The 25326-nt window shown below is 48.7% G+C and overlaps 1 protein-coding gene across 1 annotated transcript in view; it reads left to right on the plus strand.

The window, feature by feature from the left end:
- The window catches only part of OTOG (otogelin), an 85001-nt gene extending 60208 nt beyond the window's left edge, over window positions 1–24793 (plus strand). The window contains exons 40-56 of the mRNA XM_027577886.2: window positions 7226–7409; window positions 9736–9956; window positions 10185–10323; window positions 11763–11957; window positions 12150–12362; window positions 12952–13056; window positions 13233–13340; window positions 13768–13869; window positions 17013–17111; window positions 18211–18251; window positions 19270–19345; window positions 19445–19623; window positions 20392–20496; window positions 20684–20803; window positions 21984–22029; window positions 24379–24458; window positions 24543–24793. Of these exons, the coding sequence (XP_027433687.2) occupies window positions 7226–7409; window positions 9736–9956; window positions 10185–10323; window positions 11763–11957; window positions 12150–12362; window positions 12952–13056; window positions 13233–13340; window positions 13768–13869; window positions 17013–17111; window positions 18211–18251; window positions 19270–19345; window positions 19445–19623; window positions 20392–20496; window positions 20684–20803; window positions 21984–22029; window positions 24379–24458; window positions 24543–24743 (2214 nt within the window). The 3' untranslated portion in view covers window positions 24744–24793. The remainder of the gene's footprint in view (window positions 1–7225; window positions 7410–9735; window positions 9957–10184; window positions 10324–11762; window positions 11958–12149; window positions 12363–12951; window positions 13057–13232; window positions 13341–13767; window positions 13870–17012; window positions 17112–18210; window positions 18252–19269; window positions 19346–19444; window positions 19624–20391; window positions 20497–20683; window positions 20804–21983; window positions 22030–24378; window positions 24459–24542) is intronic.
- Window positions 24794–25326: the final 533 nt, after the last annotated feature.

Below are 25326 nucleotides of genomic sequence, written 5' to 3' on the forward strand. Positions count from 1 at the left end.
GATTTCTTGCCTTTTTGATTCTAGCCATTCTGACTGGTGTCACATAATCTCTTGAGGTTTTCATTTGCTATTTTCTGATGATTAGTGATTTTGAGTACCTTTCCATGTGTCTGTTGGCCACCTGTATGTCTTCTTTGGAAAAATATCTATTCAGATCCTCTGCCCATTTTTCAGTTGTGTGTGTGTGTGTGTGTGTGTGTGTGTGTGTGTGTGTGTTGAATTTTAAGTCATTCTAACAGATTTTTGATAAGATCTCATTGTGATTTTAGTTTGCACTTCCCTAATTGCTGATAATATTGAACGTATATTCATGGGTTTGTTTTCCATGGTATATCCTCTTTGGTGAAGTGTCTGTTCAAATCTTTTGCACATTTTAAATATTATGTTGTCTATTTTATTGAGTTTTGAGAAATTTTTGTATATTTTGGATACAGGTCCTTTATCAGATACAAGTATTATCTCCCAGTCTGTGGCATGTTTTTTCATTCACCTACAAGTGTCTTTCAAAAGGACAGAAGTTTTTAATTTTGGTGGAGTCCAATTTATCAGTTCTTTTATGGATCATGATTTTGGCGTTCTATCTAATAAACCTTTGCCTAGTGCAAAGTCTCAAAGATTTTCTCTTATGTTTTCTTCTAGAAGTTTTATAGTTTTAAATACTACTTTTAAGTATATGTTGCATTTTAAGTTAATTTTTATAAATAGTGTGAGATATGGGTCAAGATTCTATTTTTTTTTTTTTTTTGCATATGGACATCTGTATGTTCTGGCACCATTTGTTAAAAAGACTATCCTGCCTCTATTGACTTGTCTTTGCACCTTTGTAAAAAATCAGCTAACCATTAATGTTACTAATGGACTCTTAATATTGTTCCATTAACCTATATATTTATCTTTTTACCAGTGCCACACTGTCTTGATAACTGTTACTTTATTATTAAATTTTTATTAAAATCAGGTTGTATGAGTCTTCTTTCTTCCTTTTCAAAATTATGTTGGTAATTTTAATTCTTTTATCTTTCCATATAAATTTAGAATCAGATTTCTATAAAACACCTTGCTGGGATTTTGATTGGAATTACATTAAATATGTAATTATTTAGGGGAAGAATTACAACATGAACATGAGTGAGATTTCCCAATCCATGAACATGATACATCTTTTTGTTTAGATCTCCTTTGATTTTTTTCCATTGGTGTTTTGTAGTTTTCAGTGTAAGAATCTTGCACATATTTTGTTAGATTTATCTCTAAAAATGTCATATTTCTGATCCTACTGTAAATAATTTCTGTTCTTTTTATTTCACTTTCCAATAGCACATTGCTAATACTGATTTTTGCATTTTCTAAAAAGGAATTGCCGTTGGGTTTTCATTTAGCTGATTGTGTATACACATGAGTTTTGCCAATTGATCTCATATCTTACAGCCTTGTTGGTTGTAAACTCACTTATTAGTTCTTGTAAATTCTTCCAGTTTTTCTACATAGATGTTTATGTCTTTTCTTCCTTTCCAGTGGGTATTCTTTTTATTTATTTTTCCTGCCTATTGTACTGGTTAGGATCTCTAATACGATGTTCAGGGAGTGAGCACTGACATCCTTGTCTTGTGTCTGATCTTAGGGAGAAAGCATTTAGTCTTTCACTATAAAGCATGAAGTTAGTTGTAAGCCTTTTATAGATATCCTTTATCAGGTGATGAAAATTTTCTTTTATTTGTAATTTGTTGAGAGTTTTTTATTACCATGAACAGTTGTTAAATTTTGTCAAAGCTTTTTTTCTGCATCTATTGGAATAATCGTATTGTTCTTTTTCTTTAGGCTTTTTCCTCCAAAAATCACAGTATTGGAGTTTACTTAAAAAAGGAAAGATTTTCAAATTTGTTTTAAATAAATAGCTTACAAAGAATAGTAGTTATATTTAGAAATCATTTTTTAAAGATTTATTTATTAGAGAGAGACATGGGGCAGGGGCAGAGAGAGAGAGAGAGTTAGAGAGAAAATCCTCAGGCAGACTCCCTGCTGAACGTGGAGGGCTTGACATGAGGCTCCATCCCAGGACCCTGAGATCATGGTCTGAGCCCAAATCAAGAGTCAGACGCTTTACCTACTGAGCCACCCAGGCACCCCATTAAGCTCATCATATACTCTTGCTGTCTTTTTAATGTCCATAGGATCTGTATCCCTGTACCCTATATTATTCCTGATATTAGTACTTCATGTCTTTTCTTTTTCCTGACCAGTCTGGCTAGAGGTTTGTCAAATGTATTGTTTTTCTCAAAGAATGTTCTTACTGGTTTTCTCTGTTGTGTTTCTGTTTTCTATTTCATTAATTTTCTCTCTTGTCTTTATTATTTTATTCCTTTTGATTCCTTTGGGTATAATTTATTCTTCTTTTTCTAGTTTATTAAGGTGATAACCTAGGTCACTGATTTGAGACCTTCTGCTTTTTCTATTATAAGCATCTAGTGCTATAAATTTCCCTTTACATACTGACTTAGCGGCATCTTAAAAATTTTGATATACTGTGTTTTCATTTTCATTAAGTCTAAAATACTTTAAAAATTTCCTTTTGATTTTTATTTGACCCATGGATTATTTACAAGTGTTTTTCTTTAGTCTCCAAATATTTGGTGATTTTCCAGCTGTCTTTCTGTTGTTGATTTCTAATTTAATTTCATTGTGTTCAAAGAACGTATTTTATCTAATTTTGATCCTTTTAAATTTAATGAGACTTATGTAATGTATCAAAATATACTCTATCTTATAAATGTGTATTCTCTTGTTGAATGAAATGTTCTATGAATGTCAGGTCAAGTTCACTGAGAGTGTTGTTCAAGCCTTCTAAATCCTTATTCATTTTCTACTTGTTCTATCAATCATTGAGAGAGAAATTGTTGAAATTTCTGATTATAATTATTGATTTGTCCATTTTTCCTTGGAGTTTAATCAGTTTTTTATTCACATATTTTGGAATTCTGTTATTTGGTGCATAACATTTAGGATTGTTATGCCCCCTTGTTGAATTAACTCCTTAATCAGTATGAATTGGCCTTTTTATCCTGGTTAAAGTCTTTGTTCTGAATTCTGCTTTGTCTCATTTATCTATAATAGGGACTCCAGTTTTGTTTTTTGTTTTTTTTTTTGATTAGTGTTAACATGTATATGTGATGTATATATCTAAGAGAAATCTTTTTCCACACTTCTTCTTTTAACCTATTTGTGTCTTTTTATTTAAAGTAGGATTTTGTAGGGAGGGAATAGTTGGGTCTTCCTTTTCTCTTAGCCAATCTGCTAATCTCTGCCTCTTAACTAGGAGATGATTAGACCATTTATATTTAATTTGGTCATCCATATGATAAGATTTGTATATAACATAATGTTGCCATTTGTTCTCTATTTGTTCCATCTGCTCTTCATACCCCTCCCTTTCCTCTTTTTCTGTCTTCTCCTGGGTTATTTTTAATGATTCCATTTCATCTCCTCTGTTGGATTATTGTCTATATATTTTACTTCTATATTTGTTATAAACTCCACAGTACATTATGATTTTTCCTTAAGCAGTCAATTATCTTTTAACACGGTTTTTTAAAATAAGAAAAGCTTATATTATCCACATATTTATCATTCCTGGTATCCTTTATTCCTTTGTGTAGATCTGGATTTCCATCTGATATCACTTTTCTTCTGCCTGAAGGACTTCTATTAACATTCTTATAGTACAGATATGCCGGTGTCTGAAAAAGGTGCTTTTTCTTAAAGATTTTATTTATTTATTTTAGAGAGCAAGAGCGGGGAGAGGAGCAGAGGGGGAGGGAAGGGAAGTGGGAGAGAATTTCACACAGACTCTGTGCTGAGTGCTGAACCTCATACAGGGGCTCAATCCCACAACCCTGAGGTTGTGACCTGAGCCAAAACCAAGAAGTGGATGCTTAATGGACTGAGCCACCCAGGTGCCGCCTGAAAAAGTTTTGATCTCACCTTCATTTTTTATTTTTTATTTATTTATTTATATTTTTATTTTTTTTAAAGATTTTATTTATTTATTTGGCAGAGAGATACAGAGAGAGAACAAGTAGGCAGAGAGGCAGGCAGAGGGAGAGGGAGAAGCAGGCTCCCTGCCAAGCAGGGAGCCTGACGTGGGGCTCGATCCCAGGACCCTGGGATCATGACCTGAGCCGAAGGCAGCCGCTCAACCGACTGAGCCACCCAGGCGCCCCTCACCTTCATTTTTTTAAAGATACTCTGACTGAGTGTAGAATTGTATGTTGACTTTAATTTTTCTTTCAGTATTTTAAAGATTTTCCTTCACTGTCTTTTCTTTTTGAATTGAGGTAAAATTGATATAACATAAAATTAATCATTAATCACCCTAGCCCCTGTCAACCACCAATATGAATTCTATCTATAGATTTGCTTATTCTGGATATTTCATATAAATGGAGTCTGCAATATGTGACTCTCTGTGTCTGGCTTCTTTCACTTAGCATAATGTTTCTGAGGTTCATCCATGTTGTAGCATCTACTAGTACTTCATTCATTTTTATGGCTGAATAATATTCCATTGTGTGCATACCACAGTTGTTTATCCATTCATTCATCACTGGTCTTTTGGGCTGTTTCCACCTGTTGACTATTGTGAATAGTGCTGCTATAAATTTCTATTATCTTTCACCTTGCTTATTTCCAATAAGAAATCTGTCATTATGATATTTCTGTCACTCTGATTCTTTCCTTACATAGTGTGTCTTTTTTTTTTTTTTTTTTACTCCTTTCCAATTTTCCTTCTATCACTGCTTTTAAGCAATTTGGTTAAGACATGACTGGTAATTCATTTCTCTTTCAGAGACTCCAATTACACATATATTAGGCTAGTTAAAGTTGTCCCACAGATCACTTATGTTCTGTTCATCTTTTTTTCAGTCTTTTTTTCTTTCTGTGTTACATTTTAGATAGTATCTATTGCTCTGTATTTAAGTTCATTAATATATTCATTTATGGTGTCTAATCATCTATTAATCCCATCCAGTATAGTTTTCACCATAGACATTAATTTTATTTTTCATCTCTAGAAGTTTGATTTGGGTCCTTTTGTATCTTCCATATCTTGCTCTAAAAATCTTGTTTTCCTTTACTTTTTTGAAAATATGGAATATAGTTTTAATGATTATCTTTTTGCCCCTATTTATCATTTTGGGTCATGTTTATCATGTTTATCATTTCTGGGTCAATTCTATCATGTTTATCATTTCTGGGTCAATTTTAACTGATTTTTCCCACTTCATTATGGGCTGTACTTTCCTGCTGCTTTGTGAGACTGACGATTTTTTTTTTATTGGATTACAGACATTGTGAGTTTTGCCTTGTTGGATGCTGGGTATTCTTTTCTTTTTAAAAAATATTCTTGAGTTTTGTACTAGTTACACTACTAGAAAAAGTTCAATCCATTTGAAGCTTGCTTTGTTGAGTGGAGCCTATATAGTTTTATCCTAAGACGATTTTATTCTATATTTTTTATTCTAAGTAGTGATTCCTCACTGCTGAAGAAGTAGCTTTCTCATACCCTACCCTAGATCTTATGTATATTTGCACTGTAACTAGTGGTGTCTCTAGCTATTCTTAGCCCAGTGTGAGACCTGGGAATTTTTCTGTCTGCTCCTTTCAGGTGATTGTTTTCCTGGTCTCAAGTAGCTTTCCCACCTGCATACACTGGTCAGTATTCATACACAGGGTCAGGACAGGGTGAGAGAGGGAATGTCTGCAGAACTTCTGAGCATGTGTGCCCTCTCTCTCTCTCCCCCCTTTTTCTCTTTCTCTCCCCAGCTCTCTTCCCCTCAGCATTTTGTTCTGCAAACTCCAGCTGTCTTGGCCTCCATGAACTCTCAACTCTTGTCTCACGAACTCAGGGAGCCCACCAGGCTCTCCCTGGGTTCCTTCTTCCTTTCTGCTCCGTGGGCTGGAGACTTCCTCTAAGCAATAACTAGGCAATCATAAGGCTCACCTCATTTGTTTTCCCTTTCTCAGGGAGATCATTCTCCTGTGCTGCCAACTGCTCAATGTCTGAAAACTATTGTTTCATACAATTTGTCAGATTTTTTGGTTGCTTAACGCAAGAGGGTATATCCAGTCCTTATTACTCCATCTTGATCAGAAGCTAAAACCCAAGTCCTTAGTTTTGAAAATGTGTCCTTTGTCTTTACTTGAACTCAGGTTTCTGTGAACACAAGTGAGGATCCCTGGGCTTCAGTGTTCATTCCCAGAACTAGGAGACCACTCCAGGTTCATGCAGCCCCATCCCCTCTCTGCACAACTAGGAAGGCTCAGGCTGAGAGCACGAGGGATTTCCCAAGGTCAAAGTTTTCCAACACAGAAATTCCTGTCCTGGATAATTTGCAAAGTGATTAATAAAACAGTGATTCTTGTAGGGGAGGGAGGTATAAAGTCATTATAAATATTTTAAGATTCTAATCTTTTCATTTCCCATTTCTACAAAGTAAAACTAATAATCCATAGTACGTAGAAATTTAACCTTGTCAATATGTAGTAGAGGTTGTAGCTTTGAATGTAAAGTGTTTGAGAGAATTAGGGTGTGTTGCATATTTAACAAACATTGATTGAGACCCCAATTTATGTCAGGCCCAAAGGCAGGTGCTGGAGATTCAAAGGTGGATCAGCCAGAGTGTCTGGAGGGCAATTTGAATACATGGTCAAAATGGTGCAGATGTATGAATGCAGATTTATGTGTGTATGGAACACATAAGAAACTCAGAGTCCATCTGGTGCCTCGATGAGGGAAACAAACAGATTCTATCTTAATGGCCAGCATAGAGATGAGGAGGCCCCAGAGAAGGGGTGCCCAAGATAGAGGCTGGAGACTTAGGAAAAATCTCCCAGAAGAAATGATCTGAGCAGAATCAGGAAAGAAGAGAGGATTAGAAGGCCTCAAAGTGTAACATGTGTTTGTTTGGGCACAGGGATGTAGCCTGCTTCCCATTGTTATATTTTTTGTTTCATCATTTTGTGCTCATAAAAATGGTTTCAGAATTCTTTGATGTCACTTGGACAGTGTCTTGGCCACATGTGCCTGAAACAGAGACTGTCACATAGCTTGATACTGTTTGTTGGATAAATGCATGGATACATGGATGGATGGGTGGATGGATGGAGGGATGTATGGACAAACGGACAGACAAGCTGTTCTCACATTGAACACTCTCCCCCCCACAAGGTGACTGTGGACTCACAGCCTATCTGGCCCCCTATGAGCAGACACGGATTCAGAATTGAGGACACAGGCCACATGTATGTGATCCGGACGCCGTCGCACATCCAGATCCAGTGGCTCCACAGCTCAGGACTCATGATCCTGGAGGCCAGCAAAGCCAGCGAGGCCCAGGGCTATGGCCTATGCGGTGAGGTGGGACCCAGCTGGGGGAGAGGGGATGCTTCTTGGGTCCACCTCTGCCCCTAAACACAGGTTGCCCTGTGTGAACCCAGGGGAAGCTGGGACAGAAGGCCAGGCCAGAGGTGGAACCAGCACAGCTGCCAGGGCACAGAGACCTAGTGTCTGGTGTTCTGGGGCTGAAGCTGCCAGCAAGGAGATGGCACAGAGCTCTGGCCTCGGCCAGTTGTCACTTTAATTGGGATTGTTTGTCAGCTTCCCTGATAGCTTCCTAATACCAGATAATCCTTCCTGTCTGCATAGGCCTGGGCACTTCACAAAGCACTTCCACACTCTGATCTCACTTATTGCAGGTCATCCACACAACAGCCCTAAGAGATGACCATTGAACTTAAGAAAGAAAGGGGGCTCAGAGAGGTTAAGTGGCTTGCCTCAGCTCACACAGCTGAGCTGCCACAACACTTAGAACTAGGCTCTTCAGACCACAGCATGACTGCAGGAGCATGCCCTAAGGGACTGGATGTATTTTGATAAGGAAAAGGGGTGCAGGGGGAGTCTGAGTGTGGACTGCTGCTCCCCCACAGGGAACTCCGTGACAGATGGCCATGATTATGATGATGGAAGACATAGGAGCACTTACGTGTTCCATAAACACATAAATCTGCTTTCATACATCTGCACCATTTTGACCATGTATTCAAATTGCCCTCCAGACGTGAACTAACACGTGTAAGTCTGCTCCCTACTCATTACTTACCATGTACCAGTCACAGGATAGATAGTAGGCAAAACAGACAAAATCACTGTTTTATGAAACTTCTGTTCTTACTGACCTCCTGATACAAGCATCTCTCTTTACATGCACACACGTACACACACACACACACACACACACACACACACACACCCAGGACCACCACCACTCCACCATCTTTTTCTCACCATTTCTTGCTTCTCCTGTTTATGCCTGGCAGGGAGTGCTGTGCTCAGCAGTAATCTCCTCCCTAGGATACCTTCGTGACACCCTTCAGTGACTCAATGCCAAGACCAAAAATGCAACCACGGGGACCACTGATAAAATCTGAAGGTTTTGTAGTAAATCATGCTTTATATTCATGAAACTGGTGGCTGGAGGTATGAGAGCAGAAGTCAGCTAGTTTACCTCTATTTTATCCAAACTAACGCTTAGTGTCCCAGACACCCTGCTGGGCAACCGGGGGACTACTGAGAAAGTGAGAAAATGAGTCTAAAGGAAAATGAATCTTTGCACTCAGAGCAAGACAGCCCAGCAAACCAAAATCCCTTCTACAGAACTGGGAAGGTCATGGACGTGTGCATCTGAAGGGCTCTTGAAAGAAAGACTTCTGAGAAAGCGTTTCAGGCAGAGGGAGCAGCATAAGAAGGTCAAGGGCACGAAGTGTGTGTTTGGAGCCTAGAACGTGAGAGATGAAGCTGGAAGTTAAGGTCATGTTAGAAGCTGTGACAGAGAAACTTCAGCCCCACCCCCATTTCAGTGCCTTACAACCTGACAGAAGTTTATTTCTGGCACACACAAATTCCCAAGCGGGGACTCCTTCCATCTCGTGGCTCTGCCATTCTCAACACAAGCTTCCAGCTCCACTGCAGGAAAAAGAGTCAATGAGTGTTCATGGACCGGGCCCCACCGTGGTGCCCTCAGCCCCACTCCTGTCCTGTTGGCTGGGCCTCAGCATGGGCTCCCCAGCCCCAGGAAAGCCTGGGGAGAGTAGGCTAGCGAACTGCCGGGGAAGAAGAGCAAACAGGTGTTACACTTAGCTAGCAATCTCTGCTAAGGCAGATTTTTTTGGAATAACTTTTAATTTTCATACGATGTCAGAAATAGTATAAAGAACTCTCATGTATTTTTTACTCAGATTTACCAAGTGTTCACATTTTGCCCCATTTGCTTTTCCTGCCTCTGTGTGTGTGTATAAAACACACACATATGCCTACATACATGTTTGCATGCTTATATACATATGTGATTTTTATATATGCACTTTTCTATGTTATGCAATTCATATATATATATATATATATATATATGCATTTTTCTGAGTGATTTGAAAGTATGTTTGAGACATTATATCCCTCTTTCTCTAAATACTTTGGTGTGTGTCTCCTAAGAACGATGACATCTTCCTACACAGCAGGTTTCTTAGCTTCTCTGTGCCTCATTTCTCTCATCTATATATAAAAGGGGGATAATAGTAATACCAGCCTGAAAGAATTGTTGTAAGAAATATGCAAAGTGACATCTGGGGACCTGGGAGTGGTGGTGATAATTACAGCTATTGGGATAATCTGCCCCTCTCCAGGTATCTGTGATGGGGATGCGGCCAATGACCTCAGCCTGGAGGATGGCTCTGTGGTGGGTGAGGCTGAGGACCCTGCTCCCTTTCTGGACAGTTGGCAGGTGCCCAGCTCCCTGACCTCGGTGGGCCAGACCCGCTTCCGCCCGGATAGCTGTGCCACAGCTGACTGCTCACCCTGCCTTCGAATGGTGTCCAACCGCACCTTCAGCGCCTGCCACCGCTTTGTATGTACCAGCTGGGCCCAGTGTGGGGGGGCCTCCCAGGCCAGGAGTGGCAGCACCCGCCTGCAGAGGGCAGCTCCCCAGAGGTGTTGAGCCTGGGACCAGATCAGGAGTCTTCAGAAGCTGGTTGTTGCCCCTGCGCAGGGCTGGGGGCAGAGTGTGGGGGGAGTGGGCCGGGCCCTGGGATGTGGGGAATGAGGGTAAGCAGCGCTGTCGGGTGCACGTGCCCAGGTGACCCCAGAGTCGTTCTGTGAGCTGTGGATCCGGGACACCAAGTACGTGCAGCAGCCCTGCGTGGCACTGACGGTGTACGTGGCTATGTGCCACAAATTCCATGTGTGCATCGAGTGGCGACGCTCCGACTACTGCCGTGAGTCAGGGACCAAGTGGGAGTGGGGAGGATGGGCGACTCCTCCATTGCTTCTGAGGCTTCTGCCCCTCTTAATTATTCATTCATTCATTCATTCACTCATTCATTCATATTAATAATTCAAGAAATATTTTATAAATACATCTCTAAGCAAACGAATACAGTAACAAATTTATTTTTATTATAATTTAGATTAATAAGTCAAATGAATATTATCTGCTTACTATTTAATTTATCTGAATCTACTTGCCTCATTTGTAAAATGAGGAAAGTAATAATAGCTCCCCCTGGGGTTGTTTTGAGGGTAACATGAGGTAATGTGTGCCGAGGGCCTCACGCAGGCCCACCACATGGTTACCATCCAGGAAGTGTTACCTTTCTCTTAATTTCTTGGTCATCTTTCTCTTCTTTCAGTCTCTCCCCTCCTTGCCTGAGGGAGGGAGATCCACCCCCTCCTCACTCCGTTAGGTTTGCATTTGTGGGGTAGACAGGGGTGGACTGGCCTAGGGCAGTCTGATTTATAAACGTGGACACATCCAGATAGGCCAGAAGCAGCTCACAGGAAGACCACACCTAGAATATGACAGGTAAGAGATGAAAAGACAAAGTCATCTAGAGTAGTGTTTTTCACAATGTGGGTATGAAATCAACTTTGGGGGTCAACACCATATTAAAAATATGCAACAGAATAGGAAATGCTAGTGTGTACTGTACCTAGAAAGAGTAAATATTGTTTTGTGAAAAATTTTGCTTCAGTATATCAGTAATGCTCTAAAAAAAGGTAATATCTATATCTATATATCTGTATATATCTCTCAGGAATTCTCAATCAATCTCAGCTACCCTTTAAAATCACCAGGGAACTTTGAAAAGTATGAATGCTGGGCCCCACGATAAGAGATGCCAGTTCAGTTGCTCTGAGGTAGGATCCTGGCAAGGGTATTTGCAGGCCCCCAAATGATTCCTTCCTCCGTAAGGACCCCTGTTTGAGGTTTGAGGACCACTGTTCTGCATGCCCATGTGTATTGGACCACAGTGTGAAAATCTACTTTTTACCATCAAGAAAATTTGAAAACACTGATCTAGAGCAAGGATTTGGCAAATGTTTCCTGTAACGGGCCATATAGTAAATAATTGAGGCTTTTGAGGCTTTATGGTCTCTGTCAAAATTACTCAGCTCTGCCCTTGGAGTGCTAAAGCAGCCAGATACAATAGGCAAGTGACTGGGTGGGGCTGCGTTTCAATAAAACTTTATTTGCAAAAATACATAGGAGGCTGGATTTGGCCATGGGTTGTACTTTGCTGCCTCCTGATCTAGATAAGGGAGGCAGTGACACCAAACCCCTTTGCACTCTCTGCTGAGGCACAGATGATGTTCTGAGGCCCCTCCTCACTGCCTGGGGTCTGAGCCAGGCCTGGTGCCCCCTGTGCCCCTGCAGCCTTCCTGTGCTCCAGCGACTCCATATACCAGGCATGTGTGGCAGCCTGCGAGCCCCCTGAGTCATGCCAGGATGGGCTGCTGGGCCCGCTGGACCCAGAGCAGTGCCAGGTGCTGGGCGAGGGTTGTGTCTGCTCTGAGGGCACCATCTTGCACCGGCGCCACTCGGCACTCTGCATCCCCGAGGAGAAGTGTGGTACGTCCCTCCAAAGCTGACCTCACACTAGAGTCCCCTCATCCCACCTGCCACCCATGGCCGAGGCCCCTCTGCCTCCCTCCAGGTCTGCTTTGGGGATGGTCAGTGTCCCAGGGAGGGTCAAGCCCGGGACGGTCTGGGTCTCCCCACCCGCCTCAGTGCCCCGTGCCCCGCCATGTCCCCCAACTGCAGCCTGCACTGACAGCACGGGGGTGCCTCGGGCCCTGGGGGAGACGTGGAACAGCTCCCTCAGTGGATGCTGCCGGCACCGGTGCCAGGCTCCCAACACCATCGTCCCAGTGGACTTGGGCTGCCCAGGGCCCCGCCCTGAGGCCTGCCCACGTTTTGGGGAGGTGGCCTTGCTCCTGCCCACTGAGGATCCCTGCTGCCTGGGGACGGTTTGCGGTAAGTCCTACCGTTCACTTCCCTCGACCTCAACCACAAGATGGTCAAAAGGCCCCAGCTCCACCTGCTGACCTTGATGAATAGGACAAGGCCTGGGAAAATGAAAGGGTCTTATGGGGGGTGTGTTGTGAGGCGTGGAGAGCCCCGCCTAGGGGACAGGAGCCCCCCTCATGAAGCAGTGTGGGTAGGGCTTAAGGGCAGGCAGCCTGGATGACTCTTCCTCCACCGCTTTGCCGCCTCGTGACCTCAGCCGATGATTTAACGTCTTCTGTGCCTTAGTTGATTCTGCAGTAGCATGAGGTTGATCATAGTCCGCACTCTCTGGGTTGTTGTGAGAATCTAGAAGTTGATACTGATCTAGGACAGCTGCTGGTACGTGGCCCATCTCGAGGAGTATTAACTACTAATGCTCTTCTGTTGAGCCCTGGACCTTCTGTGTGACCCTCAGAGGCCCCTTCCAGGAACGTGGGTCCTGGGGGGGATGGAGGGAGAACTGAGGACAAGCTGTCTAGGTGCTGGGCAGTACTGGAGGCTGGGGGCGGAGGGAGTCCCAGCCTCCAGGTGACAGGCCCTGTGGCCCCTGGCCCAGTGTGTAACCAGACTCTGTGTGAGGGACTCGCCCCTACCTGCCGCCCAGGCCACCGACTCCTCACCCACTTCCAGGAGGACTCCTGCTGCCCCAGCTACAGCTGTGGTGAGAGGTCCTGAGGAGGGGAGCACAGGGGGAGGGGGAGTCCTGCTGCTGGGGGAGGAGAGCTCTGGGGACTGGGTTCTGGCTGGGGATCGGGGCAGAGCCGGCGTCGGGGCTCAGGCATGGCCAGACAGGGTCTGCTCCCAGCACCCAAAACTTACGTTCTGTCTTTTCTGCAGAGTGTGACCCAGCCCTGTGTGAGGCAGAGCTGGTCCCCAGCTGCCGCCAGGACCAGATCCTGATTGCGGGCCGCCTGGGGGACTCGTGCTGTACCTCCTACTTCTGCGGTGAGTGGACGTGCCAGCAGATGTCGGCATGCTCAGCTGGATCCCAGCCATCCCCTTCCTCAGCCATTTCCCGGGGCTGCTGGGAGGAAAGGGTGGGGGTCTCCAGGTGGACTGGGCACAGGAGAAGGGTGAGAGTCCTGTTCAGAACAAAGGGAAGGAGGAAGAGGAAACCAACCAGGGCTTCACCCCATCCGTTACTAGCAGGAGGAAACTGGTGTGTGTTCGGTGTAAGACTTCAGGTAGATAGGAGGATGTAGATTCTTGCTCCAGGAGAGGCCCCATGAGGCCATGAAAGACTACTTGAGTCCAGCTCCTGTCACAGCTGGGTTTTAGGTACCCCCCGCCACCAACCCAGCAACCTGCTCTGTACCAAGACCCCATGAGGGGGACTGCCTGTGACGGCCGTGGCCCCTCTCCCCCTGCTCAGCCTGTGGCGACTGTCCAGATCCGATCCCTGAGTGTCAGGAAGGAGAGGCGCTCACCGTGGACAGGAACACCACAGAGTTCTGCTGCCCTCTGTACCAGTGCGGTGAGTCCCAGCTGGACACGGGGACCTCACCACAAGGGGCTCCAGGGACATTTATGTGCCACGGGGGCCCCTTTACAGTGTCCTCCCTCGGGACCGATGGGAGTTCAGCAGGGAGCCCCAGGGAGCCCCCAGGGAGTGAGCACGGAGTAGCCAAACCCGTGATGGAGGAGGACGCTGGGCCAGGCCGTGGCAGCCGGATGGTGCAGGGTCCAGGCTGGGACATGGATGGCTCTGAAGCTTTAGGAAGAGGTTCCCTGTCCCCTCCCTCGGAGCCCCCCAGGGCCAGGGGGAGGCCTAGGTTGAGGCCACCCTAACCCTCCTAGCACTGATTCATAGTCCTCATTCTCTGGCCCAAGGCCCCTGCTTCAGGGCCCCTCTTGCCCTGTTTTACCCTGGCATCTGCACATGGAGCCTGCATCCCAGAAGACCTTGCATCTCGAAGCCTTGGAAGCTCTTTTGTGTTGCGAGCAGACCCTTCCTGATATCCTTAAAGGACATAGTACCTTAATATAGTGTGTACTGTGTACCTAGTGCCTTAATAGTACCTATTAAACATAGTAGAGCCAGCATCAGGGACTTTAAGAAAACCTAATGGATGAGAGTTAACAAACTGTTTGAATTTAAAGATGACTCCACTTAACAAAAACTGCGCACTGATTATAGGAAAAATGTGAGTGAACAGTGCACAGAGCAGCATAGGTGAATACTATCTGCCAGGAGACCCCAGGGGCAACCCTGACGGCTTCAATGTCAGAAACCAACTTTGGAACAGTGTAGACTTCCATGGAGCGTGCCCAGATGAGCTGGCCACACTGCGCCAGTTGGCTCCACCTGGGGTCTCCGACGCCACTCGTCCCCAAGCGTTCACAAAGCTGATCTGAGCAGAGGGTCAGCATCCTTCCTCTCCTCTCTCTGTGTGTCTCTTCCTCTGTCCTCTTCGGCCTCCCTCTCTTGTTCACATATCTCTCTGTGGTTCTCAGGAGGAAGCCTGGAAATTGTGGAATGAGGACAGGCACGGCCAGCGAGTCATGGTTTCGCATTCCCAGTTCTGCCGTTTACTAGCCGTGTGGCCTGGGGCAAGTCACTGACTCTCTGAGCCAAGGTTCCTCGTGTGTCCAATGGTGCTAATAATACGTACCTTGAGGGGTCTCGTGAAGACGAGAGATAATATATGTGAAGTGCCTGATGGTCCTTGGCATACAGTAGGTGCTCAATAAAGGGAGACTACTGATATTACTACTTCTCCCAATCCTCATTGTGCTTTTATTATAGAAGCACTATATACACCTCATAGAAGGTACAGAATCCAAGTAAATGCAAGCAAGTGAAAATACTTCCTTCCTGCTTCCTAGCTGTGCCACAGTCAACACGTTAGAATATATCCTTCCACATGTTCTCCATGCCTTTGTATGTGTAATGTGTTTCTAACCAAAATAAGCTCACACTGTACATGCTTTTTTCAATTTTTTATTTGTTTCATTGTTTGTATTAAAGTTAATTGATATACAGTGTTTAGTTTCAAGTGTACAACATAGCGATTCAACAAATGTACACATTCCTCAGTGCTCATCGTGATGAATGTAGTCACCATCTGTCACCACACAGTGTCATTATAATATTGTTGACCATATTCCTTGTGCTGTACTTTTCATCTCTGTGACTTATTTATTTTGTAACTGGAAGTTTGTATCTTAATCTCCTTTACCTATTTCACCCATCCCCCCCCCCCCGACATCCACCAGTTCGTTCTCTGTATTTGAGAGTCTTCTTTGTTTTGTTTGCTCATTTGTTCTGTTTTTCAGACTCCACATGTAAGTGAAATCTTATGGTGTTGGTCTTTGTCTGACTTAGCATAATGCCCTCTGGGCCCATCCACGTTGTCACAAAGGTGTACCTGCTCTTTTTTAACCCGCTGTTTTCGGTTAATGTTAATACATTTTCAAGTTATATCATACCCCATCCAGGGTTTTCCTGGTTTGTCCAATCCAGGACCACACATTCCTATTTTGTCTCCTAGATAGCTTTGAACCTAGCATAGGTGCCTTTTTCTGCATGACACGAAATTATAGTTTGGGCTGGGGTCCCGCAGAAAAGTCCCACCTTCTGGACTTATCCATTGCTTCCTCTTGGAACTGTTTACCTGGCTCCCCCCATCCTCTGTGCCTCCTGTAAACCAGAAGTCAGATCTAAGACTTGGTGGACATAAGTTACAAGTGTGGGGCTCGACAGACACGAGCTTCACCGTACGTCACATCATGAGACACAGACTGACTGGTGGAGACTCTGTAACTGAGACTAACGTGGGCCCTGGATGAGGGTGGTGACTGTTGGATGCCTCCATCTTGCATTTACATTTTTCCTCCTTCAACCAGAAGGGAACCCATTACTTTGACACTAGACAAAGGCCCTACTCCCCCTCCACCTCATAATTTTTTGAGACATCAGTTGATAATCCTTACCCATGCATATATATATATGTATATATATGCAAATATATATATATATTTTAGTAAACCAGATAAGTCTTACCTTTTTCAAAACCTCCCCTTCAGTGCTGCCCCTCGTACCTCCCCTCCCCACCCCAAAGTTGTTCCCGGGGGCAGGGGTCCCTCACTCCTTGCCTCGTCCTCTCAATGAATGAGAATGACTGAGGAACCCCAAACTAAGAGGGGCTGCCTGAAGACTAGGAAAAAGAGAAGGTGCGCCCTGGAGTCTAGCACCCCTGAAGCAGAGCAGACTCAGGGTGGGCCACGAGGGTATGGTTTCCACAGTGTGGGCAGAATGGTGTTCTCCTCTAGAGGGAACCGTTCCCGGCAGGGGAGCTTGCGCTGGGCACTGGCTCCCGTCTGACCCCTACTCTTAGGATGACACAGAATCCAGGGGAGGTAAGGCCCCATTGAGTGACTTAAAGACTTTGACCCTGTCCTATTGCTAATGCCTCCTCAGAGTAGAACTAAGGCTTCCAGAAGTTGTTCAAGGGGGAGACTCCAGGAGCCCATGCTTATGCCCTGGACTCCAGTCCTGGAGGGTGTCTAAGGACAGTGGGGGGCGGGAACCCAAGGAGGAGCCAATGTTGCATTTCTGGGGGTCTCTGCTCCAAGGTATCTGCAGCTAATGTGTCCCCTGCCTCCCCTGGCTCACAGTGTGCGAGAGCTTCCGCTGTCCCCAAGCGCAGTGTGGTGTGGGCACCGCCCTGGTGGAGGTATGGAGCCCAGACCGCTGCTGTCCCTACAAGTCCTGCGGTGAGTCCCTGGATGGGGATGGCCCTACCCAAAGGCCAAGATCCAGGGCCCCTGCGAAGAGGGGGGCAGGGAGGAATGGGGTCCCCCCACTGTCAACCTACTCACATTCTAGCCTTCCAGAATCACCAAGACTGCCTTCCTCCCCCTGGCATCTGATCTCTGGGGGCTTAGCTTTCCTACACCCTTTTCTCTCCAGGATGAAAGAAGGAACAAAATCAAGTTCCCTGTTCCCAAAAGGTTTTTCCATCTAAAAAAAAAAAGTCTTTGTTGCAGCTGTCTGTTAGTAAACATGGTCTTTGTTAAAATTTACCTCAAACCCCTTTGGGCGCCTCCATGATCAATAATAAACACCAGTAAACTTTATGTAAAAATGTTATTTAAAAACAGTTGAGAAAATATTTTGCATTTATTTCACTTGTCTTTTTTCCAGGCCTCCAATGTCAACTTCACGAGGGCAGAGATTTTAGTCTGTTTTATTCATTGCTTTGTCCCCAGGGCACAGAAAAACCTCCGGCATAGGCATAGAGTAGGCGCTTAAAACTGTTTGCTGCAGGAGTGAGGGACCCAGGAGAGTGTTTTCACAGCCGCTCCGACCTTGCGCTCTCCTCCCGTGAAGCTAGGGTGGGTGTGTCTGTTAGGTTTGTTAGCTCCCCCGCAGCTCCTTGCTGGGATATATATTTGGGAAAGATAGATGGTCAGAAGTTTCACCCCTGCCATGTGAAGAGGCCCCACATCTGCTCTAGAAAGGGCTCTCCGGAGGATGGAGGACGAGGCAGGATGAAGTCCAGATGACAAAGGGAACCTGCCATTGGTCTGTCTGCCTGTTCAGCCTCACCCGCCTCTGGAGTGCAGCTTAGAACTAGGACCCACCCCTGCACCCCACCTGCTCTACCAGAGGTGGGGAGGGGGGAGCCGCAACCTCCATGCCCAGCGAGGCTGGAGGAAGGCTGAGATTTTGGCTTCTTCCCCCCAACCCCCACCCTGACTGGGCCTGAGCCTGGGCCAGAGGAGGGGCCAGAGGGAGCGGCCTGGGGGTGCAGGGAGACTTCCACCTGGACATCTCCCAGTGAGATGGGTCCCGGCCCGTCCTGTTTTTCAGAGTGTGACTGCGACACAATCCCGGTACCCCGGTGCCACCTGGTATGGAAACCCTGCTTCTCTCCACTTTCTGTGATCTGCCTCCCCCTTTCCTTTCCACTCTGTCCCATCCCCTGGAGACCCTCGTCCTTTAATGTAGTGCAGAGAGCCTTGTCCTAAGCTCTGCTTTCTGAGCACAGTGTCGGCATTTACAAAGTGGGCATGCTCAGGCTTCAGCATTGTGGTGAGCAGGTACGAGGATGGTGATGATGGTGGGGGTGGGGTGGGGGGGTAGGGCTGGGGGGGGAGATGAAGATGATGGTGATGAAACTCATAACGGCAGCTCATGTTTACTGAGAGCTAACTATATGTCAGGAACGTTCCTAGGCCTTTTATGTCTGTTGTCAAATTAATTCTCATGACAGCCCAACGAGGTTGATTCCATGATGATCTCAGTTATACAAACAAGGAAACTAAGGTTAAGGTCATGAAGCTAGTAAATCACAGTCAGGATTAGAACCCAGGAAATCTGACTCCAGAGGCCATGCCCTTCACCACCAGGCTGCACGGCCCCTGAGGGAAGGGAAAATAGTTTAAGAAATGTGAAGTTATGTTAAAAAGTTTTTTCACCATTTTCTGGATTACATATATTGTCCTCACCCCCTCTCCCCCAGCACACATTTCCTCTTTTTCTCCCCCTCCCATCCTTCCTCTTCTCCCTTCAACTGGTGAAGGAGGCGGGTAAATGATATAAGCCATGTAGGGTTCTTGGTTGGCAGCCATGCAATGGTCCCTTGTTGAGGTGGCCAGTGAGTGCTTGGGGCGAAAGGAGAGCCCTTAGGTCCTGGGAGAGGACGCTGGGGAGTGATCCTCAGTGGGGAAGCCACGCATTTCTCTCTTGGCTGGGGAGTGACTGAGCTGCCCGGGCCTCCAGGGCCCCCAGGCCTGGCCAGCCCCCTGCCCTCCCACTGCAAGGAGGCGACTGACAAAGGCAAGGGCCCGGGGGCGGGGGGCAGCCTGCTCCCAAGGGCGGGGCTGGGCTTCTGCACCCTGGGGTGCTCATTGCCTCTGCCCCACCCAGTGGGAGAAGTCCCAGCTGGACGAGGAATTCTTGCACAGCGTGGAGAATGTGTGCGGTTGCGCCAAATACGAGTGTGGTGAGTGGGGAAGGGAAGCCCATGGGGTAGAGCTAGGCTGGGCCGGATGTGGCTGCCGGGCTCTCTCGGTGACTGTGGCCATTCGGCTCGCCCGTGCAGCCAAGGCCCCCGTGTGCCTGAGCCGCGAGCTGGGGGTGATGCTGCCGGGCCAGACCGTGGTAGAGCTCTCGACAGACGGCGTGTGCCACACCTCGCGCTGCACTCACGTGCTCGACCCTCTCACCAGCTTCTACCAAATCAACACCACCTCTGTCCTGTGTGACGTCCGCTGTGAGGTGGTAGGTGCGGGGCGGGAGAGGGGTGGCCAGGGTCAGGGGGGCTGTCCTGGGGGACCCTGGGTGATCCAGGAGTCAGAGGAGCCTCAAGCTTTCTATACATGTCTGAAGAGTAGGCCTGGGGGGAGGGGCCCTTCAGAGACCCCTGTGGAAGGCGCTAAGCTCCGGCTGGGTTGGGAGAGGCCAGGAGGGGAACAGCAAGAGTGTGGGTCTGGCCAGGGCGGGTGTCTCACGGAGAGAACACATACTGATGAGGCACCTACTTATGACTGGCACACTCCTTGTTGCTCTGTGTGTGTGTTTGTGTTGCTACCCTTTGTTGAGCACTTCTGCATGCCCAGCATCTAGGAGAGTGACTGGCTTCTAGTAAAAGCTAATGAGGGTAGGGGGTAGAATTATTCCCATTTGTCAAATGAGAAAGCTGAGGCTTAGGGAGGTCCAGTCATTTGTCCAAATTCCCACAGGGACTGGGCCTCAAACTGAGGTCTATGTACAACCAGAACGAGCACCCTTAATCACCAGCAACGCTACCTCTGAAAGGGGTGGAAATGTTCTTCGTCCACGGGGGTTGTGCCTAGGAATTGCTGTGGAGGAGGCTTAAGGGAGAAGTAAGGTTGACCTTCCTGCCTGAGATGAGAGGCTGGGAGCTCCCTTTCTGAGAGGGGGGACCTTCTCTGGGCTTTGGGCTCAGGGACCTCAGACAGTAGGAAAGGCAGGAGGATGGAGGTGGGCACATGGCTGAGGCCCCTCTCGTCCTGCCCTGTCCTGCAGAACCAGGAGTACGAGCACCCACGGGACCTGGCGGCCTGCTGTGGCTCCTGCAGGAACGTGTCCTGCCTCTTCACTTTCCCCAACGGCACCACTTCCCTGTTCTTGGTAGGCAGCCCCCTAGCTACCCACCCGGGGAGGCATGCTGGGGGGCAGCCAGGGCGCAGGGCGAGGCGCAGACAGGGCCCCTGGCAGTGCCGGGTCCTGGGCTGCACCCGTGTTCGGAGCCGTGTCCTATCAGTTCCCTCGGGCCATCTGGCCACGAGTCCCCCTCGCCCACCTCTGTGCTCTCTAGCCTGGGGCGTCCTGGATCGCAGACTGTGCCCGCCATCACTGCAGCAGCACGCCCCTGGGCGCCGTGCTCGTCCGCTCACCCATCAGCTGCCCCCCGCTCAACGAGACCGAGTGCGCCAAGGTCAGTGCCATCCCCTCCCCCCACGGCATGGCCTGAAGCCAGGGATATCGGCCGCCTTACTGGCAGGGGGCGTGGGTCCGGCGTGCAGAGATGAGGGAGGAGGGGTTCCCTGGAGTCCATACGTGCCCTGCCACCCCAGCTCCACATCTCTCCATGTAGTCCTGCTCTGACCACATCACTCCGCACGTCCTCACACATCACATGGCCGCGCACGTATGTGCGCAGACATACGTCCTCACATGCACACCAACCTGGACAGTCAGTCCCTCACACACACCACACACCGCACGGGGCCGTTAACACCTCGGCCTGCCAGAGCACACACCACGCACCGTCACACACCAGGGCACACACACCACACACAGCACACCGATGCCCAGTTCAGGCCTGGGATGGTCTACCGGCACTGTCACTAACCAAACCAGCACCAGCAGGGACAGCTGTCACTATGGGCAGACCTCACAGGCAAGGATATCTGGAGGGTTGGGTTATTGTTGCATTATTGAAGTGCCTGAGATTAATACTGGACATTGAAAGATTTCTGACCTTACCCAGAAAACAAATACGCACATTCCCAGTCACACTCACACACTCACAACACAAAATCTCACGTGTACACACACACGTATATGCTCATAAAATCACATGCATATACACACACTTATTGACAAAAAAATTTGTCACATCATTGTTTTATCCATTTCATAAAAGAGGAGGAGGGCTGTAAGGGATAATCACCCCCATTTTCAAGGTGGGAAAACTAAGCCCAGAGGAAAGGGGTAACTTATCCAGGGCTGACCCATCCCCAGCACCCCTCCCCTCCCCGACCCTCTGTGCAGGAAGCACTAATGAGAGAACAGGGTGGGGCATGAGGGAAGCTGCCACTGGAAGGATGGGGGGCCCACACCATCTTATCCAGCCTGCAGTCTTACTGGGGCCACAGGCCGCCTTCGTGCCGGTGTCCCAACCAGCCAGCTTAGCTCTTGTGGCTCTCCCATGGCCAGCCCAGGGGCCCCTTCTCCCTCTGGCCGGGGCCTGATGGATGGCAAGGCCTGGCGCTCCTCTCCCAGGGCATCACGGGAGAAAAGGAGTCACTCTTGCACTCTTGCTGCCCCTTGCTGGGATCTTGGCTCCTGGCTGGGATGGGCTCTCCCACTCACCTCCTCTCCTCTCCCTCTAGGTTGGGGGCTCAGTGGTACCTTCCTTAGAAGGATGCTGCAGGACATGTGAGTGAGCACGGTGGAGGCCCAGGGGTGAAGGGGGACACGCTTCTGGTTGGGGGACAGGGTATCGTGTCAGGGCTCAGAGGGCCAGGTTCCTGGCCTGGCACCTCCAGTGGTGGTTCTTCAGGGGTTATTAGATGAAGGGATAACGCCCCTACCATGGGGCTCATGGCACCGGCAGAGATATGCAGATGGGCAGAGACCATGCTCATGTTCCTATCCCAACAAAAGGCCTCCGCTTCTTGATGGAGACAGGGGACGTCCAGGAGGTCAGTAACTCACCAGCTACTCTCCCTCCTTCTGCCCCTGCCAAGACCCCTAGCCCAGAAGTCCCCCAAGTGAATTCTCCCTATGGTCGGGACCCCTGTCTTGGAGGTGCCTCCTGGGTGGGACTCAGGCCCACAGGGTCCCTGACTCAGTCTGAGTGAGAGTTCTGTGCATCCGTCCTCACGCCTGGCCCCTGGAACCTGCAGCCCCAACCACATCTGCATGCATGTTCCAGTCGGCTTTAGGACCCTTGCCTACAGGCCTTGCCTCGCCCTAGGGTCCTCAGACTGGCCTGGGAGGGATGTAGAATTTGGGACCCTTTTATGTCCGCCTCACATTTTCTGCAGGAAAGCTGGGCTCAGTGCCTCATGGGCTGATCTCTGACCCCAAATTCATGTTTCCTGAATAGTCCATGTGCTCCCTTGTGACCTGCGACCCATGTCCCTCTCCCCAGGTTTCCTGGGGACCCCGTTTCCTGTGGTCCCCGTTAGCCCCGCCTCTCCTCCACGGGTTAGTGTCCACTGCCACCCAGGTACTCCTCTCGGAAGCCCCCAGGACTGTAGGCATGCAGCCGCGTTGCTGTTCCCAACAATGTCCCTTCTGCTAGGTGGCCCCAGCTTGGGGTGGGGGGGAGGGGCCCCCGCTCCCTGCCTCTGGCAAAGGCCTTTCGGCCAAAAGTGCATGCTGGATAGTGAGCCTCACCCCCTGGGCTTGCGTGGGAATGCTTCAGCGGTGCCCACTCTCCCAGAGCACATCAATGCCCAATGCTGCCACCGCTTTGCTCCCACTGGTAACTCAGCTGGTCTCGGTCCAGGACCCCAAGGGCCATAGCCAGGACAGCCCTTGGGCCTCTTGCCTCCTAGAAGCAGAGGGGGAGGAAAATGTGAACTTAGCTCCGGCGAGGAGTCCTCCAGCGGGTATGGTGGGAAACCCACTGTGGTGAGGCCCAGAGACCAGAAGAAAGGATTCCACCCCATTTCTGGCAGGCACTCTGGGGTGACAGAGCGAATCTGTGCATCAGGCAAATATTTACCGAGCATCAGTATGCCAGGCGCTGTTTTAGGCACTATAGACACAGCATAAATAAGGCTTCATGGAGCTGACATTTTAGTGGGAGAGACAGAATATTAAGTAAAATATATAATAAAAAGGATGCATCTGGTTTTATGGGGATTGAAACTTGATACAATTTGGGCGGGCCTCATTAAGAAAAAGAATACAGACCTACAAGTCCCATATCAGGGTGTGAAACTGAATATTTATTTAGAATGAGAAAAGAGCTCACAACAAGTTGAGGGAGGGGCTGTTCAAAAGGAGGCCCAAAGCTTCCCTTTCCCCAGCGTAACTACAGGTGTGTGTCTGAGGCCTTGGTGATGGTGCCCTGGATAGAAATAAGACAAGGGAGGGGCCAGGGAGGGGGCATAGGGTGGAGGGAGGGAGTTGCAGTTTCAGGCAGGGTGCAGGAGAGGCCTGGGGAGGAGATATTTGAGTCTGTGAGGGCCTGAATGGCCCTGAGGTGGCTTGTTTGTGGGAGGTGCAGTCCAGGCAGAGGAAGCTGGCGTGCTCATCATTTTCCATCCCTGTGACCACTGTGTGAGGTGGGCAAACCCCCGGCCCTGTCTGATGGATACGGAAACCCAGTGAGCCTGCTGTGTGCAAGCTTCTGCTAGGGACTGGGGTTTCCATACATTCAGGAAATTGCCGATTCTTTATCCTAGAAGCCCTCTCAGAGAGGAATGCTGAAGCTGAGAGAGGGGTGGGGACGGGGCCAGGGTCAACAACAGGGGTTAGAGACACTGGGCCTGGGGCGGGGAGGCAGCCTGCCTGGTCTCCAAATCCTCCTCTTCCCTAGCCCAGAGCCCCTGAAGCCATGCAGACCTCATTCCCTGTCTCCCCTGCCTTCACCACCTCCCCATCTTTCCAGGGCACTGAGTGAAAGGCTTTCTCTTCGCTGGGGAGGGGCTCTAATGCATGGGTACTAACACCAGTACAGACGCCCTCGAGCATGACACTAACTGCCCCAGTCTGGCGCATCCTGCCGCCTCCCGCTAGCACTTCTCAGCCACAGCTGCCCCCCCCACCCAGGTAAAGAGGATGGGCGTTCCTGCAAGAAGGTGACCATCCGTATGACCATCCGAAAGAATGAATGCAGGAGCAACACCCCCGTGAGTGGCGCCCGCGTGGCGGCGGGAGAGGGGGCTTCGCGGGCTGGGCTACACAGTCGGTCTCACCCGCCCGCCCACCTCCAGGTGAACCTGGTGTCCTGCGATGGGAGGTGCCCGTCCGCCAGCATCTACAACTATAACATCAACACCTACGCCCGCTTCTGCAAGTGCTGCCGGGAGGTGGGTCTGCAGCGGCGCTCCGTGCAGCTCTTCTGTGCCACCAACGCCACCTGGGTGCCCTACACTGTGCAGGAGCCCACCGACTGTGCCTGCCAGTGGTCCTGAGAGCTGGGGGCCACCTCTGCCACCCCCACCTTCTGCTTCCAGCTGGCCCAGTGTGCTGGGGCGACGGGCCTGGGGGGCGCCGCAGGTGTGGAGAGCTGGGAGTGACAGGCAGAGGCACAGAGAGTGACTAGAAAGGGCCACACCTGCCCATCCTGGCTTCTTCTTCTGCCTCCTGCTCCTGCATACACGGGAAAGTGCCACACCTGTGGGCTCAGGGAACTCCACTCTGTCCTTGGCCGAGGTCTGGAATGGGCCCTAGGCCTGACTCTGGCTGCAGGGGGAGGGGGTGAGAGCTTTCCTGGGAAGCCAGGGCCAGAGCCAGACTCAAGACCACGGGCAGGGCCAGGATGTGGTGGCCCATTCTTTTTTGGCCCTTTCTACCCCTGGGAGAACCACAGACACAGTAAAGGGAAGGGAGGCTTTAACTGCAACACTCAGGCAGGACGACTTCCCAGAAGCAAAGAGGGTGGGTTCCCAGGTCCTTCCACCAACATCTGTGAGGTCAGGCCCAGAACCGGGGAGTGGGTTCAGTGACCTTCGAGTCCCCAAGAGGGATGCCCTGGTATTCTGTCGTTGACCTTGC

This window comes from Zalophus californianus, chromosome 11 (genome assembly GCF_009762305.2).
Source record: "Zalophus californianus isolate mZalCal1 chromosome 11, mZalCal1.pri.v2, whole genome shotgun sequence".
NCBI lineage: Eukaryota > Metazoa > Chordata > Mammalia > Carnivora > Otariidae > Zalophus > Zalophus californianus.